The 18,992-nt window shown below is 38.1% G+C and overlaps 1 protein-coding gene across 3 annotated transcripts in view; it reads left to right on the forward strand.

The window, feature by feature from the left end:
- LOC138157035 (liver carboxylesterase 1-like) overlaps positions 1-18,992 on the forward strand; it is a 64,352-nt gene that overhangs the window by 28,647 nt on the left and 16,713 nt on the right. For 2 of the 3 annotated variants that reach the window (XM_069082455.1, XM_069082454.1), the window contains 4 exons: positions 5,043-5,147; positions 5,483-5,587; positions 6,864-6,902; positions 17,681-17,821. In XM_069082455.1, coding sequence (XP_068938556.1) covers positions 5,043-5,147; positions 5,483-5,587; positions 6,864-6,902; positions 17,681-17,821 — 390 coding nt within the window. The remainder of the gene's footprint in view (positions 1-5,042; positions 5,148-5,482; positions 5,588-6,863; positions 6,903-17,680; positions 17,822-18,992) is intronic. The other variant, XM_069082456.1, reaches the window with a different exon arrangement.

The following is an 18,992-nucleotide window of genomic DNA, read 5'->3' on the forward strand; positions in this document are numbered from 1 at the left end:
ATATATATATATATATATATATATATATATATATATATATATATATAAAGAGAGAGGGAGAGAATAAGATATTGATCTAAACTCAATTTCTGCCAAATTTCTTTTCAATTTTCCTGGCAAGGTCTTATCAAAAAGAGAGTCTTTCTCCCAAGGATCTTTTATCCTTGAGTTAATTAAACACTAGGATGCTATTTTCATTTGCTTCTGTGTCTTGGTTTTCTAGGTTGTTCTACTTATCCCCTTTTCTGTTTTATTTTGTTTTCTAAACAATATCAAATGGTTTGAAATTTGCCTTTTGATTTCATCATTGAACTGCAACTCCTCTTTCCAAGGTTAACAGTGATGTATTAATTGCCAAATCAAATGGCCTTGTCTTGATGTTCATCCTTCTTGATGTCTCAGCAGCCTTGGATACTGTTAATTTTCTTTTTCTTGATACTATCTCCTCTCCAGGTTTATGTGGCACTGTTCTCTTCTGGTTTTCCTCCCACCCATGTGATCACTACTCAGTCTCCTTTGCTGGATCTTTTTCTATGCAAAGCCTGCTTATAGATGTGTACTATAAACACAGGGATATAGTCTAGGTAGGTGGAGAACCATGAACTTATCTTCTTAGCTTAACTTTTGTTCAGATGAGAATTCATCTGAATGCTCAACTGCTACAGGTCTAACACTAAATTAGGTAGTTATCTTTAACAGAAACCAAAGATCTCTTCCCTAGTGGATAGGTCATAAAAGTTGCATTGAGCAACTTTTCCTGGATTTGGCTAGTAGGATATGATACGGTCTGTATGGCGCTGAAGAGATGAGCCCAGAAGATAAGCAACCAAGTTCAATAGAAGCAGAATACCTAGAAGCTATCAGAGACTGAGAGACAGAGACAAAGACAGACAGAGAGAGACAGGTAAAGACAGAGAGAGAGAGAGAGAGAGAGAGAGAGAGGAAAAGGGGGGGGGGAGAAGACCGAGAGAATTGTTATTTTTCATTGTTTGTGGATGCAATGCTAATAAAAGAGTATAAGTGTAATCAGCACTCTCTGAATTTTGGTGCCCTGGAACAAAGCTTTATTTGCTCCACCCTCATTATGTCTCTCTTCTTCTTCTTCTTCTTTTTTGCTTTTTGGAGGGCAATTGGGGTTAAGTGACTTGCCCAAGGTCACATGTTGCTTTTTTTGCATTAAGTGTCTGAGACTGGATCCAAACCCAGGTCCTCCTAACTCCAGGACTGGTGCTCTATTCACTGCACCACCTAGCCACCTCAGCTATGTCTCTATTCTTAAGTAGTACTTCTTTTCTCTCAAGCTTTATCTCCATTGACCAAGCATGAGGTTATTTCACTATTCATCACTCCTGGCTGTGATTTTTTATTGTTGTCTTATTTGAGACCACAATTTTAATTCCTAGTGTTGCCTGAAGTATAAAATATTTTTTTTTCTTCCCCTTAATTTACTCTGTATTTGTTTTCAATGTTTTGCTTGTATGCAGAAAACTGTCATGGTTTTATTTTTTATCTTTACTTTTCCATGATATCAGTGGTTAAGAGAATGGAAACTGAAAGTGTATATTGCATCTCTCCTCTTGAATCTTGATCAGTCATTACCTGTTCTCTCTCCACATCCAAAAGATTTTCTTCTATATTATTTCGCTACCTTTAATATTAATTTAGAACAAGGAGATGATATTTTTCCCCTTAAAATTTAATTTACTTGTTGAGGTCAGATTCGGGAGAGCAGTTCAGGCATGAAAGAATTCACTTAGACTTCTCTTTTAGCCATAGGGAGCTTTATTTAACATGAAAGCACAGGGACCTTTACTGTAGCAACAGAACTAAGTAAAAGGTACTGATATTTGGGGGGTACTAAGTTGAACTAGACAGAAAGATATACAGGCTCTTCAGGATGATGATGTAGTTTTTAGGACTCTATGGTTGGTTAAAGATTAAAGACAGGAGGGGGAACAGGTTAAAGATTAAGGACAGGACAGGGGGGGAAAGGAGATATGATATGGTATAGTAGGATATGATATGGTCTGTATGGCGCTGAAGAGATGAGCCCAGAAGATAGGCAACCAAGTTCAATAGAAGCAGAATACCTAGAAGCTATCAGAGACTGAGAGACAGAGACAAAGACAGGGTAAAGGAGACAATAGCAATTCTTATAGTACAAGTTAAAGAGAAGATTTATAGTATTTTAAGAAAAGGGGAAAAGCAAAGTTAGGATGCTCTCAACTTATGAGATGAGCTACTGAATGAGCCCCCCCCCCCCCTCAGGAGGGACCTCACAAATTACTAGGAAAGCAAGCCTTAATATTCTTCGTAATGCTAGGGTACCATTTGTATCCACATCACACAGTTCTGCTTATTCTTTTTTTTCCCCCATTCTACCTTTTATTATTAGTTATGTCAATTTTTGTTTTCTTTTCCCTACTTTTCAGATGATACTTAAAAAAAATTAAATCAAATAATTAAAGCACTTTCTTCACCTACTTTCACATTCTTGTCTAGTCCTAGCTTCTTGAAAACAAACACTTCATTTCTTAATCTTTAATTGCTATATGAAAGTATTTAACTTTGCTGTTTGCTCAGTTTGCATGTTAAATACTCAATTCACTTTGGGATTCCTTTGAAGGAATGAGTTTTATTATTTTCCACTTACTGAATGATCAGATTTTTAAAATTGAGATTCACCTTGGTAAGATATTCCATTTTGGGGTGTCAGCAGATTTTCTTTGTTCTTCAAAATATTATGTCAATTTTTCTTTTATCTTACAACAATAAAGCAATCCTGTGCCATTCTGATTATTCTAGGAATGTAAAGCACTTTTCCCATTCTACCTATAACATAAAATTATTAGTGTTATAGTTCTAAAATTTGTCTATAAGATTTCTTGATTAAAGTTGGTGGGGGTCTTTTTATTAGTGTTCTGAGTTTTCTTGACATATACTTGGCTGTCTCCTTCCAATATTTATGAGTAATTTCTTGAATGATATTCAGACTTTCAAGTTTTCTTTCTGTGTGTGTCTGTTTTTTTTCTGGAAAACTCATTTTGTTTCTTTATCTATCTATCCTCATGTTCAGTATTCCAGGTCTGTAGAACTCTTGTGGGGATTTTTTTCCCATTAAAAATGTTTTTGTTCTATTGTTTTTCCTTCTCTTTCATTTTTGTTTTCCAATTCTTTTTTTTTCTTTTTCAGAGAATTTACTACAGGGAAAATGACTGATATTTGTTCTTAACACTCCAGTCTTTGATTGGACTTACTGATTTCTTTCTTCAAATCTGTAGTTTCTGACCTTATTTCTATTATATTTTCACTTTGTTCTTTGAGTTGTTCAACAGTCATTTGTGAGCTTCTCAAATAATTGTTTTTTTTTAATTTTTTGGTCTTTATTAATTTGTTTATTTTTAGTTTACAAGATTCAATTCCACAATTCCTTGAGTTTCTAATTTTCTCTCCCTCCTTTCCCTCCCCCCACCCATGCCAGCATACAATCAAGTATAGGATATGCAAATACTTTCACATTAGACATTAGTCAGGTTAATAAAGACGAATTGTATCAGATGGAATGAAAAATGGGAAAGAGGAAACAAAACCAAACAAGAAAAAGAAAAAGATCTGGTAGTTTGCTTCAATCTGGATTCAAATATTTGTTTTAATACTTTTATAATGGTCAGGTGGTTATTTACTCAGTTTCCTTTGTTGCAAGATACTTGTTCATTTCCCCCCCCCCTTTTTTTCTAATGTTTTTGTCTCCTATTCAATAAGGTTTTTGTCTGTTTTTATCAGTCACTGAGCTTATTTTTCTATCATGTGCTTGATTAAAGTATGCCCTTAGTAAACCAGTCCTTTCCATCCTGTACACTCAGCACTGTTGTTCCTGTTCCTAGCACTTACTGTCTATTCTCTCTTCTCTCAGACTATAGAGATGGATGAGGTCTCTTTCCCTCAGAGAGTGAAGTTTGGGGACACCACAGAAGGGAGGCTATTTATCACCTTTACCACTTTCACTCTTCTGGTTCCCACTATCCTCTCTACACATATCTTTCTTCAGACGTACATTTGGCCCTTAGGAACTGATCTTGAAAGGGTCAAGGGAGGGAGCAACCAGGATAATGCTGAAAAAGATGGTTGGAAAAATCTTTGTAATTGGGTTTCTTCTCTACTTCTTTCTCATTTCTTCTACTACCTCTGTGTTTCTTCTTGTACTATGTAGTAAGGGACTATTAAGGACAGGACATTAGCTGTGGGAGAACACAGGACCAGAGTACTAAGGTTTTCTACCTGCCCTGGGATCAGGAATACTCTTGGTAGACTATTAAGGGACTGATTCCAAAGTCACTGAGTAAAACTGCCACAGCCATGGGCATGGCATTTCTCTACCCTGGGATAGCATCCAGGTTGTAAAATGAGGGAAGTCTAGTAACAAGGATGTCAGGAGAAATCAGAGGCTCAGAAGTTGGTCTTAAGTTATCTTTCTCTAAGAATTTGTATTGAGGCCCTTTTCTTGCTGTCATTGAAGATTTTTGTTTCTACATGTTGTGGTTCATTATTTTTATTATTTGATCTAGTGGGGGTAGAACTACTCCTAGGAAATGTCTCATTTAGCCTCCTTCCGGGGATTCCCCCAAATCAACTATTTAAGAAAAATTCATCTGAAAACAGAAAGGTCTCCTTAAAAAAAAGGAGAGAATTCCTGGATAGGGAGAATTATTGGGAATATTTCAAGGCTGCTGCAGAAGCCACTGCCAATGTATGGTCAGGAATAGGATAGGCCTAGGTTGGGAAAGAACTCACTTGAGGGAAGGTAGCTGGGGGAAATAGTCATCAAATGGTAGCTTCTCATTTTAATGAATTACTCTTGCTGTATACTATTAAATTTAGTTGTTGTTGAGTTTTGCTTGTTCATTTTGTTTTTAATGCAGGGAAAGGAATTTTAGGGCTATCGGTGCCCTCTGAATTTCAGTGACCAAGGGCAGAGCCATATTCACACATAGTCTGGGTCTGCCAAAAAATGTAATTTTTTTCCCTTTCTTTTCTTCTTTTAGGTTTTATCTCCTTTGACCAAGAACCTTTTCCACCGGGCTATTTCTCAGAGTGGAGTTGTCTTAATGGATTGTTTGTATAATTCCAATCTCACGAAAGTAATTGAGGTAGGCTTTTTGCATTATATTTGATTTCAAACCCTTGACTTCATTCATAGAGTCATAGAATCTAGACTTTTGAGATCATCTAGCCCAAACTCTTCATTTTATAGAAGTGAGGTCTGATTTCCAGAGAAGGAAAGTAACTGACTGAAGATTTTAGGATCAATTGATGATAACATGGACTTACCCAACCCTAGAGTTTAGGGCTCCTGATCTCCTAATGTAATGTTCCTTCCTTTATTACTGCACTGTCACAGGTCTAAGAACACTTGGATTTAGGCACAAATTTCCTATCTGGATAAGATGATAGCTTAAACTGTTCCTGTTATATCTTGTTGCAGAAAGTTGAGACTTTTTCTGGGTGCAAAAAAGTAACGTCAGCCAGCATGGTTCACTGTATGCGACAGAAGTCAGAGGAGCAAATCTTGGATATAGGTCTGAAAATGGTAGGTGACCTTGGATTCTCATCCTTTGCCAATGCCCATGATTCCTTCAGACTCTTCAGTTCTCAGGCAGAACAAAGGGTCCTCTATGAATGTGAAATTCTCATCTATAGAAGTACAGCCAGCCATGTTTTAAGAAAAAAAAAATATTTCCATAAAAGTCCTTCCAGCTCACCTTATTTTATTAAGTCATGACAAAGAAATTGTTTTCAGTCATTCATACTTTATGTCTTGTCCACCTGCTTGAGGGGTTAGACCAGAAGAGCTCTTGAATTCCCTGCCCACTCAAGGAAACCACATTGTCAAATGTACCTGAGAATCTGTCTTTGCACAAAAGAGAAAGGCAGGGGCAGTGGTGTGGATATGCTTTGGCTCTGAGGAGAGACTGCACTCTTCTCCCCATCCCTGAGGGAAAGGAGGCCTACACCCCTGAATTCTCCACCAAATTGTCCCATCTCTCAGGGATTGCTCTGGCCTACTCAGTTGAATTCATCTGACTCAGGTTTAATCCTATATCCACATTTGCAGAGTAAAATAGGCTATATTATGCCTCAGAATATTTTACTAGATACACGGCAACCCCCCCAAATTAAGCAAGACATGTTTGGAAAATTGAAGCCAAAGTGGTTTTCAGGGCTTAGAATGTAACTTGGATAAAACAATAATACTCTGCTTTGTGCATATGCTCTTGGTTGGTAAGAGGCTGGCAGAATTCTGGAGAATCTAAATTCTAGTGATGCAGAGCAAGGTCCTAGACAGAGTTCCTTAAGTAATGAAAGAATCTACCCCAGCTGATTTGGGCAGCAGCAATGAATTGGCAGTGTTTCCACCTAATGCAAATGTAATTTTGACTGCAGAGTTCTATAAATGAACAATGCATTATTATTTGTCCAGCTTCTATCCTAGTGGATGGAGGGCATGGAAGGACTGATGACAGATAAGGTGTTCTTAAAAAAAAAAGAAAGGAAAAAAGAAAGGTATCTCTTAGTCATAGGCCTGTTTTCTCCTTCAGAGGCCTAGGAGGTAGGGAAAAGATAGGTAAGAGATGGGTGCTCCAGATCTTCCTATGGTGACTCCAAGCTTTGTTTCAAGAGACCTTGTCATTATTTCAGTAATTATCCCAGATTAAGTTTGTTCTTGGTGTGAAAGGTGGGTATCAGAAACGATTCAGTTAATCCCATAAGAACACTGAGAAGAGGAACTTGATCAGCATGCTAAAGTAGCCTTATACACTCTTTGGTGAAGTTCTCTCACCGACCCTTTTTGTTTATCTTCACAGGGATTATTTGGCCTGGATTTCCTGGGAGACCCCTTGGAGGTAAAAAAAAGAGCATTCTTGTTTTCTTAATTATAGGTTTTAAATCTTGGCTCCTTCAAGTGCTGATTAAAGATAGGAGGAAGCCCAGTATGAATGGAATTATTTCAGTCTCATTCCTCCAGTATCAGTCTTTCTCCCTTACCTTGCCTCCTCCCCAACTCACACATAATCATCCACTGCTAAAAATGCCCTTTCCTGAGGCTGTGGTTGGCTTAATCAGTTTCATAGTGGCCTCTAGGGAAGCACCTGAGCTGGGCTCCTTTCAGTAGCTCTCAGAGATCAGGCCAAGTCTTCAGACAATCAGTTCTCTGTTATTCCCCTACCAGTTTGTGAGGTGAATACTTGTAACTGCTACAGAACCACTTTGCTTTAGACCAAGTATTTAGCTCAGTGCCTTTTGCAAAACTATTTGTTGTGCCTATCTCTTTTGTGACTCCAAACTTTTTCCTATCTATTTACTAATTAAGCAATTCATTTAGTAAGCACAAGTAAAAGACCTGAGCTGGGTGATAGAGATACAGAAATGAACTAGACTTAGGATTTTATTGATCTGGGGCACTTCTTGGGGAGGAAGTGTCCTCACATGCACAAACATACACATACACAGAGTCAATCCTTAATATTAACATGTTTAACTTTTGTGACTTTAAGCATCAGTGTGATTTTATGAAATGAAAGATAAGATTATGATTAAAAATGTTTTAGTTTTAAGAATTTTATTTACTGTATGGTATTTATTATATTGAGAATCTCATGTGTTATGAAAAGTGAATCTTGTTTGAAAACAATGTTTTGTTTTTATTAATTGAGATGTCAGCACAAAATGCTAGGGAATTACCAATGAGAAAAATGTTTTTCATGTTACCAATTTAATTTTGTGTACTGCATCTTATGGGTTACTTAATGGTTACAGTGTTTGAAAAAATGGATTTTATTAAAATTTATGCTTTATTATAAAGAATTATATAAAGAAAAGTATATTTTCATAAATCTCTAGCAAAAAAAACAATTACAGTTTTTGGTGGCCCGTAATGGACACCAAGACCTAACAGGACAGCTAGGCCAATTATAATTTGATAGGAGTGTTTATTAACCGGCCAGGACTGCCTCTCAGACCGAAAGACAGCCTTGAGCTTTCTGTTAGACATAATTTTATAGACAACGTGATTGCTAGCAACAGAACATGTTTCTAAGGGGTTAGCATTGTTTCCATTGAAGTGACGCTTTCTCAGTATTATTCTTATTGAAACAAAGCCTTAGTATTATTTCTACTGAAGAGAAACAGACGTGAATCCAATCCATGGGAATCTGTGGCATGTTTTAGCAACACAGGTGAAACATTTCTTTACTATTGGAGCCTATTAGGCGGTTTCCAAGGAACCCAGTAGGGGTCCCCTCTAGCAGGTTTAAGGGAGCTCTAGTGTATAATTTCTCGTGGGCACTTCACTCCCCCCTTTTTACTGGTTCATAGTTGTATCTCAGACTCATCTGAGTCCAGGGGCATAGGCAATTCGGAGGGCAAACAGCTTAACAGCTTGAATCCTTTGTCTAACATAGGTAGTTAGGCAGTTAATAAGGCAGATAACAACCCCAATGACAACAAAGCAAATAGTCCTATAAGGGAAGTTACAAGTGAGGTGAGCCAGGAGGACCAGTTAAAAAAAAGTATTGGTACCAAGACATAGATTGCTGATGATGAGCCTCTCTGTCAGCCAAACGTTGACGTACAGTAGCCAGAGATTCCTGAAGCACCCCAGAGTGGTTCACATAAAAACAACAGGTTTCTCTAAGACCCATACAAAGGCCACCTTGCTTGAGAAACAGGAAGTCTAAACCTCAGAGGTTTTGGAGAACCGCTTTGGCCAGGGAATCTAGGGTGGTCTCCAAGTAGGAATTTGGCTCTCCAAGTCTCGGATATCTGTGTTAACTTGGGAGGTGAGGGCTTCAAAATTACTATTTCCTTGTATTAGGGCCATGGTTCCCACTGCTGCTGAACCTGCTATGCCTAGACCAACTAAGATAGGGACTAAAATGGGGACTGTTCTTTTATAGCGGGCTTGTAGCCCAAAATGTTCATGAGCCCCTTCTCCTGAATAAATGTATATTTTTGGAAGGACATGAACTAAAATGCAGAATTTGGGGGAGTTACCAGCAAGGAGGCATTCTGGTACACAAGCAGGTAAGCCTAAGGTGCAGGCAAAGCAAGCATTTTAGGGGCTAAGAAAACATTTGGTGAAAATTCCTGTTTGGGAAAAACGTCGACCACCAAAGCACAAAGGTTTTTATAGGATGACTGCTGGAGGGCGTAGCCCCTAGATTTAACACACCAGGCTTGTCTCTGCTCATCTCCTAACATAAGCTTGGGGGAGCCAAGGTTACAGCGGGCAGGGAGATCAGTGCCATTGAGTGTGGGCTTCCAATACTGAATTTCATGATCAGTCAAACCCTTTGACAAATTTAAACCTAGCCCAACAAAATAAGGGGGGGGGGGCAGGGTTCAAGCAAAACCAGCAGTTAGAAGTTAGCCTGGCATCCGAGGAATTTAGGAAAGAGAAAACAGTATCAAGAACATGAAAAGTATAAGAGTGGGCACATAGCCTGGGGTTTGCCAAAGTAATTCCCGAACCTGCAGGGGTTATGGTAGAACTGTGGATTAAGGAGCCCATTCGGAGTTTGATCAACTTCTGGAGGTGGGTTAAGGACTGTGTTGGGACCAATGGAAATGAGATCCCTTGGTACTGGAGTGTGTTGAATAGCAAACAAGGCTCCAGGGTCCCTTCCTACAACATAAAATATAATTCCCCAAGTCCTCCCCATTTCCCAAGTTTGTTTAGTCCAATTTAAAATCCTGATGACCACCAGGTTACATGATTTAGGGGTATTACAGTGAAATGAGATGTGGTGGTCACGGTTGCCACCAGAGACCTAGTCAGCAATGGTTACACAATCCCATTTGACAGAGTGATATTTCCCGGTCCCCCCACAATCGGGAGACCCATCCTCAGGGCAGACACAAGACTGGGTTGACCAAAGGCTGCTTTTCTGCTCCACAAGCAGCACCATCAGTCCCCGCAAAATACATGCCTATGTAAGGAAACAACATAAATCTGTGGCTAAGCAGGGTACAGAGATCAAAAAAAAGTGTGGGCTGGCCATGAGTCATATTTTTGAAATTAGAGTCCCATCAATTGTCCTAGTAAGAGTCCAAGAATACAAAGTGGGAGTGTAGGGGTTAGGACCAACTAAAGTCAAGAGCGCTAGAAGCAGGAACATCACAACAGTCTCTTGATTTTCAGTTGTAAGTCACTGGTGGATTCTGCCACTCACAGGTCTGGAGAGCTGGGAGGAGTCGTCACTTTGACGTGGGAGCGCTGAATCCAGGCTTTCCTTCCGGTCACTTTAACAGCAGATGGGGTAGTCAGTATAACCTGGTATGGGCCAGTCCAACAAGGCTCAAGTGAGGAGTCTCAGGGTAGTTTGCGGGTGGGCACTCAATCTCTGATATTCACTGAGTGTGCAAGATCTTAGGGTGGCGCCTGGTACAATGCCCAAACCTCGTTTTGGACATCTCAAGGAGCCTGGAGGTACTTGAGAAGTAAATCATTAACAGTCATACATAACATTCAGGACCCGAAATACAATAGGAGGTGGGGTGCTGAACAGAATCTCAAAAAGAGAAGTGAATTTTACACATATGTATTCAGTTACAAATATTAACACTTGCTTAGACGATAGAATAACTACAAATTCAGATTAAAATAGCAAGTTCTTTTCTGCTTTACAATTTGTTACATCAATTTAGCAAGAAACATGTCTTGCAAATGGAGGTTTTAGTGGGTCTCTTAGAATCACACTAGAGATTTTAAAAATTCCTGCTAAAGGTATGTTCCTTCTTCAAAACAGTTTCAATGATCACTAAACCTTTGTGAAGGAAGTTAATTGAAAACTTTTAAATGATCTTAAGCAGTTTGCATAAACTTTTTATACATATTCTAATTCTAGATGAAAAATAATATTAGATTTTCCAATAAGCTAACATAAAAAAGCTCACATCTTTTACAGATTACTTGTTCTGAGCATAGAAACCTGTTACAGAAGGAAAAAGGCAGGGACATGTGACATTCCAAATATGCCAGGAGAAAACGTCCTTGGCTCTGTGTAAATTCAGGTACAGTTACAGATATTCCATCTCATGCAGCATCTATTCCACCTCATAGCTAGACTCAGGAATAGGTGGGAAACATTCCTTTTCAAAGGAACCTCACAGGTAAACTGAGCCAGGAGGGATCCCATCCCAGACAGAGACTAAGATTGTCCCTTCAGCCATTACCAAATGTAGATTTCCACCTGTTGACAGCAAAGAATCACATTTCTCTAAGTAGCTAGTGGCATTTCCTCTCAGACGCTGATTTAATGCAGACAACTATACCCAAATACAGACTCAAAATAAAGTTTAGTTATGGTCCCAAGTGCTTTTTACCTTAAACAACAAGCCTCACCAATCACAGCTTAGAGCCAGTTATAATTATTTCTATTCTCATGGGGTTGTGATAAACAATAAAAATGTATTACATCTTGTAATGTAAGGAATTCCTTTTACCATTCTTCTAAAATATAAAAGCCAATTTATAAAAATCCTTTTTAATCTTTGCAACTTCTTAGCAAGTTAGGTTCATTTAAAACTTCCTTTCTCAGGCTGAATGACCTTGCCTGGAAATAATTTCTAGAGAATTTAACAGTTTTACAGCATAAGGAAAATTTATATAAATTGTAAGCAGGAGAGACTGCTCTGAATGGGCAGAACTAGTCAAAACAAATTTTCATACAATAATAAATAAACAATTTTAGGTTTTTAACATTAAAACATTAGCTCAAAATAGCTTAGTTAACAGTTTTACAATTTTTTCTGAATAACAGATATACATAAAGTAACGCTACTGGTCTTACACAATTTTCTCCTCACTCGGGTTTTACAATATACAGTGTAGAAATACAACAATAATATAAGCTGCAAGATGACATTACATTAATTGCCTTTTCAAATTACATATAAAAATGATTGATCTTACCAAGCGAAGAGGCTAGTTGACTTCTGACCCCATTTTCTCTTCTCTTTTTCTCATCTCCCCACTTTATAGATGAATTAAGACTCAGAGTTAAATGATTTATTCTAGGTCACACAACCAGTCAGTGCAGGGTTCAGAACACACTGTTTCTCACTGACAAGTTTTTTTTAAGCTTCCAAGCATATCCCTTTATTAAGCAATGCACACCAATTACATAACAAATCTTTTCCAGGCCTTCCTCCTTATCTGCTCCCCAGATAAAGGGGGAGACACACTTTGATGCATTAAAAACCATCAAATAAGACCAATTAATTAAAAGAAAAATTAACCAGGCTGGGGTGGCCAGGTGGCACAGTGAATAGAGCACCAGCCCTGGAGTCAGGATGACCTGAATTCAAATCCGGCCTCAGACACTTAACACAAAAACTGGCCATGTGATCCTGGGCAAGTCACTTAACCCCAATTGCCCCTCCAAACAACAACAACAACAAAAATTTAACCAGGCTACAAAATTAGGCAATCTGATTTCTAATTGGAGGAAAGATTTGGAGCTTTCCAAGTTGGGAAAGGGAAAGTGAACAAATGCAATAGCCTGAAATCAGAAAATTTGGTGTTCCATTCCCTTCAAGTGTCTGTATTCAATCAAAGGAACATGGAAACAATAACTGATTAATCAGTAAAGGGCTAGTTAAGAACAGACTAATCTAATCCTCTCAATTCCCTCAGTTGCTTGAGATGTATAATTGTCAGTAAAGTCCTTGGATCTTTGGATCAGACAGGGTTTCTGGTCAGTATAATCTAGGTCCTTAGCAACCTTCTTTAATTACTTGGCACTGGAACAAGCAAAGTGATTATTTGCAGCAAGGGAGAGATCTCTTAGATGGTACTGAAGTTGGGGCTTCATGGTACAGAGTGAACTCTATATTTCAGGGGGAAACCCTCCATTTTTCCAAACTCATCACACTCAAAGAACATTATCAGCTTATACTCTATCAAATAAACCTCTATGAATGCTTAGCTGTAGCAGACCTTGGTTATGGGGTGGTCGATTTCCCTGGAGCATTGAGGAGAGGGTTTGGGGAACTTGAAGTAGAAACTTCAGGCTCTGCTTACTTAGAGAGGTGGACTTCAGGGTACCTGGGGATCTAAAACTTGCTGATGGGAGTTAGATCAAGTACCCTTTTACTAAACTATTTAGGCTGAATAGCTCAGATGTAACACACACTTTAGTAGCTCAGATGTATCCCAGGCTTAGTATATGGGATAATGATTAGCTTGTATTTGTACCTTTGTTTCACAAGCTTCTTTTCCCTTATCTAACTGTTCCCATGTCATTCAGAAAAAAAAATCCTATTCTAGGGATTTAACCTTTCAAGTAGGCAGATGATAAGCCCATGTAGCTCCGATGTAGCTACTGTACCTTCCCTCCTTTTTCTTTTTGGAGGAAGTTTACTCAAATTAACTTCACTGCAGCCCTAGCTCAGTTATAGCCAGGACAACAGGGAGAAAAAAATCTTAATGGTTCAAACCTCTTATTGTCTCCTCAGCTCCATCAGAGCTGGATGACAGGGGAGGGCTCCGTAGCCCGAGCTAAGAAGAACTGAGACCACAGGGAAGACAATCTTAGCGGATTTCTCTTTTTGACCTTTTACTCAAATAAACTTTTCTCAGGTGTTCATTCCTTTAAAATTTCAGATCTACTCCAAGACTTTAAAAGAAACTGTTTCTCATACAACATATATAATCATGGTCTTAATTTTGAACTTTGAAATAAAAACAATCGAATAACCAAGCTGGTGACCTTAAACTTTGGTTTTTGTAGTTACACAGAACTAAAAAAAATTTTTTTTGGTGCCAAATAGTAATTAGAATGAATTCAATTACTGGATCTATATTCCCAAGGATGTTGCACAGTTCTCTTTCTGTGACCCAGGAAAGGGTTAAGTGTTAGTCCTCTTTCAAAGTGCAGCTTGAAAACCTACTTCTCTTTGATTATTGAAGTGACCCCTTTTCCCTTAGATTTTTGAGGAGAAATTTCCCATTCTCTTTCTGTCCATTTGTCTTTCTATTTTGAGAACTTTGGCTGGAGTTCAAGGAGTAGAAGGAGAAGGGGTTTTCTGCCAGCAGCTTTTCTTTAAGAGATTATTAATCTTTCTAGCTCAGGTACAGCATTCTTTTGGCTGCTTGGGTGCATTTGGCTTACAGAGTGGCAGACTTAAACATTTCTTTACACATACAGTCAGATTATACAAAAATAAACCACAGCAGGGAAAAAGGAAGAAGATCTCCTCTTTTCTACCTGCCAGTATCTCAGAGACAGGATATACACAAAACAACACAACACAGACAGTGACATCTAGCAACAATCCACAAACAAACAGACAATTAAAGATACAGTAACACTTTAACAGCAAACACAAAATTCAGAAGAGAGGGAAAAGAGAAAAAAAAAAAACAGAAACCGGGCACTCCATCAGCATCCTGACCTTGGAGGCCTGTAGGGGCCGAACTGCCATGTCCAGCTAGCCTCCTACCTTTACCTGGGGCCGAGGGATAGAGCCTCGGTGATCATCCCCTAGGCACTTTCACAGACTGAGTACTCACCGAACAGAACAGAATACTCTTGGATTGAATTGAAAGAATTTGGATAGGTCTCAGGTTCTGGTCCTCTCAGAGAAGCAATGAGAGCCCGGGGCCAAGGAATTTCACTCGGTAGCCTCCCCTAGGTCAGACTGCTCTCCTGGACTCTCCTGGTCCAGCTGTGAAAACAGAGCCAAAGCCTATCTCGGTGGAACCTCCATCTGTAATGGACACCAAGATATAACAGGACAGCTAGGCCAATTATAATTTGATAAGAGTGTATATTAACTGGCCAGGACTGCCTCTCAGACCAAAAGACAGCCTTGAGCTTTCTGTTAGACATAATTTTATAGACACTGTGATTGCTAGCAACAGAACATGTTTCTAAGGGGTTAGCATTGTTTCCATTAAAGTGAAGCTTTCTCAGTATTATTCTTATTGAAACAAAGCCTTAGTATTATTTCTACTGAAGAGAAACAGACCTGAGTCTGTGGGAATCTGTGGCATGTTTTAGCAACACAGGTGAAACATTTCTTTACTATTGGAGCCTATTAGGCAGTTTCCAAGGAACCCAGTAGGGGTCCCCTCTAGCAGGTTTAAGGGGGCTCTAGTGTATAATTTCTGGTGGGCACTTCACTCCCAGGAACCTAACTCCATATTTCCCATGGGTTGAATGTATTAACATTAGTGTTTATGACTTTTACACCATTTTCTTGGAAAGTTACCTTGTGAAAACTGAGGATTGACTGTATAATGTTAATGGGATTGTGTTATTTATATATATATATATATATGTTTTATAAATATATATTACATATATAAGTTTATAAATATATATTACATATATATTTATAAAATCCCATTAACATTATCCATGTTATATTGTATTTTTTTATTTTGTTAAATATTTCCTAATTACATTTTAATTTGATTCAGGCCTTTTTTGTTTTTAATTTTTTACCTTTCAATTCTATGAGGTAGGAAGTTGGAAGTATCTATCTTATAACTAAGGAATGTAGGGTTGGGTTTAGAGTATAAGTGACTTGCTCACAGTCACATGACTAGGATGTGTTGGAACTGGAACTTGAATCTGGGTCTGGCTCCAAATTCAATATTCTTTTCATATCCAAAGCAGTGCCATAGAAGAAGGATAGCTCTGTATAGGTGCAGGGCTTAATTTGTTGTTGGAAAGATGAAAAGACAAATTGCCTTTATCTGAGAATCACTGAGCACTTTGATGATCATTATCCCACACAGCCAACCCTACCATAAGAGATTTGTTTTTATGCCCTAATCTTTAAAATCATTATTTTTGTCATGCACATTAAAACAACCCTGAGGATTCACCTTATTTCTATCAGATTGGCAAAGATAACCCCAAAAAATAACAACATCAGAGAGGCTGGGGGAACATGGGTACTCTACTACATTTTTGGCAAAACTTCCAAGTGATCTAGTTATTTTGTAAGTCATTTTGGAACTAAACCCCCTAAACCCCCAGACTGTACCAACTTTTTTACTCAGGGATACTACTACTAGTCCTGTACCTCCAAAGGAGCACCTTCTCCAGGATATACTCCTGACATTCCCAGACTCTCCAGTTCCAAAAACCTCTTTACCACAGAAGTGTATCTCTACAACTTCTGGACTTCCCACAGTGGAAGTACCCTTCACCTGTATGTCCTCTCCCTCTGATTGACAGGTTCCTCACAGAATTTTCATTTTAAGGAAGAGGCCAATTCCAGTCATGTCTTAATTTCTCTCCAAGTTGTACTTATTCTCTCAGACTTTCTCTACAATGCTTCTGCTCTGGGAATCTTCATTTCCACTTCCTTCCTTTTCCTTCCCTTTCACTTCACCTTGTATTTATCTTCTTCTGTTAGAATGTAATCTCCTTAAGGACAAGGTCTGTCTTTCTGTTTCTATACATACTTTCAGAGCTTAGCACCATGCCTGGCACATAAGTGCTTAATAAGTACTTGTTGAAATTAAATACTATTTAAAAAATCAAATAAAAAGAACAATCCATTTATGCAAAAATATTTATAGCAGCTCTTTTTTAAGAAGCAAAGAATTGGAAACTAAGTGGTGTCCATCAATTAGGGAATGACTAAACAAATTATGGAATATTATTGTGTCAAAAGACATCATGAAATCGTTTCAGAGAAGTCTTAGGAGACTTGTATAAACTTATGTATAGTAAACTGAACTGACTTGGAAGCATTTAAGAGCTCTTATCAATGATAACATCACTACTCTATGGAATGATGAAACATTCTAACCACCTCTTATCAGAGCTAATAAAACAAAGTGCATAAATAAGCATTTATTTTTTGTACATGTCAAATATGTAGATTTGTTTTGCTTGCCTATTTTTCTCTTAAAATGATTATTTTTTCCCTTTTTATTTGGGGAAAAGGGGGAACTACTGTAGTATTGCCAAAAAATGGAATAAAAGAGAGACAAATGCAAAAAGGAAGTTCAGAGGGAAACAGACAAGCAGGGTAGCTTTGAAAGAAATGAGTTAAACTTTTTTTTTAACAAGTTGTACATAGTAAAAACTTACAGTTTCACACATGATCCTTTTTAAAATTCTACTTTGTACATGGAGATGCTCTTTTTTGGGGTGTTTTTTTAAATTCAGAAAAAGATTTCTTTTGATATATTAATTCAATTGAATTTTTCCAAATGTACCGTTGTGCTGAAACTGGTTTTAAGTCCAAAGTAATTAGCTCATTGATGAGCTGAGTATTTGTTAGAGACATCTCCTATTTTTGATGAGATAAAATTCCATTTTTCCAACCCCATAAATTCAAATCCCAAGAGCTGTCCTTGTCTCTTCACTCTTACTCCCCTATGTAATCAGTGAATGAGTGTCAAGAATTCTGCCTCCCTAACAGTTCTCCCTTGGGTATCTCTCTTTAGCTATGCATAACTACACCAGCCCTCAAATGTCCTTGTATTTCAGAAGCCCAGAGGAAAGCAGTACGTCCTCTTCTTTGTTGATCTTACCCTAGAATAATGAGAACATGGTAACCCCTGGGTTATAGTTCATAGTCATAATAAGTCATCTATTTTTATTCCCTTCTACTAGGGGAAAGTGGATGTTATATTTTTTTAATCTTCTTCCAGAAAATTACTTTTCTACATGGAGTCATTGATGGAGTATTTTTGCCAAAAAATCCTGAAGAGCTCCTGGCTGAAAAGAAGTTCCATCATGTTCCCCATATCATAGGAATCAACAATCATGAATTTAGCTGGATTATTCCAACTGTGAGAACATTGCAACTTTTTTTTTCTGGAATCTCATACTTCTCCTTCTGCAGTCTGCAGGACTAAGGCTCCCTTGTAGTTGAACAGGGAATATAGTCTATAGCTTTATCTAGAGATAATCTGCTTTGGGTTCTGAGATAATTATAATCTCCACTTTCACCCCCAGGTAAGCATAAAACTTTATCCCTCAGAAGCTGCTCTAGGAAGAAGTAATATTGTTGTAAAGGAAAACCTGGTATTTGGCACTTTCGTGCATAAAATAGAATATTAAATCTGGAAGAAACTTTGGAGACCATATAATCTAAAACTCTTATTTTACACATGGTAAAATTGAGGCCCAAAGTGATATGGTGACTTAGTGGCATAAATGGGATTAAAAACCCAGGTCTTTTCCTGTTTTGTATTATACCCTCTCTTCCACCGACCCTGCTCCCAACACAGACAAACAATCAGCTATCCAGGGACCTCATTGTCTTTTACACCCATTACCTTTTAAGAGTTGGGAGAGATCAGAGTATTTCAGAGTTAGAGTCAAAAAGGAACTTATCTTTTTTGACTTCTCTGTAGAATATGATACCTCTTATTCCTCTTTTCTTTTGGATATCTCTCCTCATCCCATTCTGTGTCTCTGTGTCTCTGTGTGTGTTTGCATGACATTAGACTGCCTGTTGAACTGATCTTTCTTATTTGTATTCACTGATTCATTATCCATGACCTGCCCTAGTACATAAGTATATCTTAGTACTGGTTCTTTTGTTCCCTTTTCTTTCAATACTCATGACAATCTTATCAGTTCCCATGAATTTAACTAACATTTCTCTGCAGATGACTCCTGAGTCCACATATTTAGCCCTCACCTCTCTCCTGAGCTCCAGTCTAACACCTTCAACTGATTGATTCACATCTGCATCTGAATGTCCCATAAGCATCTCAAATCCAACATATCTAAAAGAGACTTATATCTTTCCCCCTAAACCCAGTTATCCTCTATAATTGATGTGAGAGCCACCATTCTTCCAACCCCATAAATCAAAAACCTAAGAGTCATTCTTGATTCTTCTTACTTCCCTTTTCCAGAGGATAAGGATAACAAGCCGCAAGAATTCTGCCTCTCCAACAGCTCCGCCATGGGTATCTCTCTTTACTTGTACCATAACCACCCTAGTCAAAG

Source organism: Petaurus breviceps, unplaced genomic scaffold, assembly GCF_028583685.1.
Source record: "Petaurus breviceps papuanus isolate PSGF00001 unplaced genomic scaffold, PetGlider_PUasm1.0 171, whole genome shotgun sequence".
NCBI lineage: Eukaryota > Metazoa > Chordata > Mammalia > Diprotodontia > Petauridae > Petaurus > Petaurus breviceps.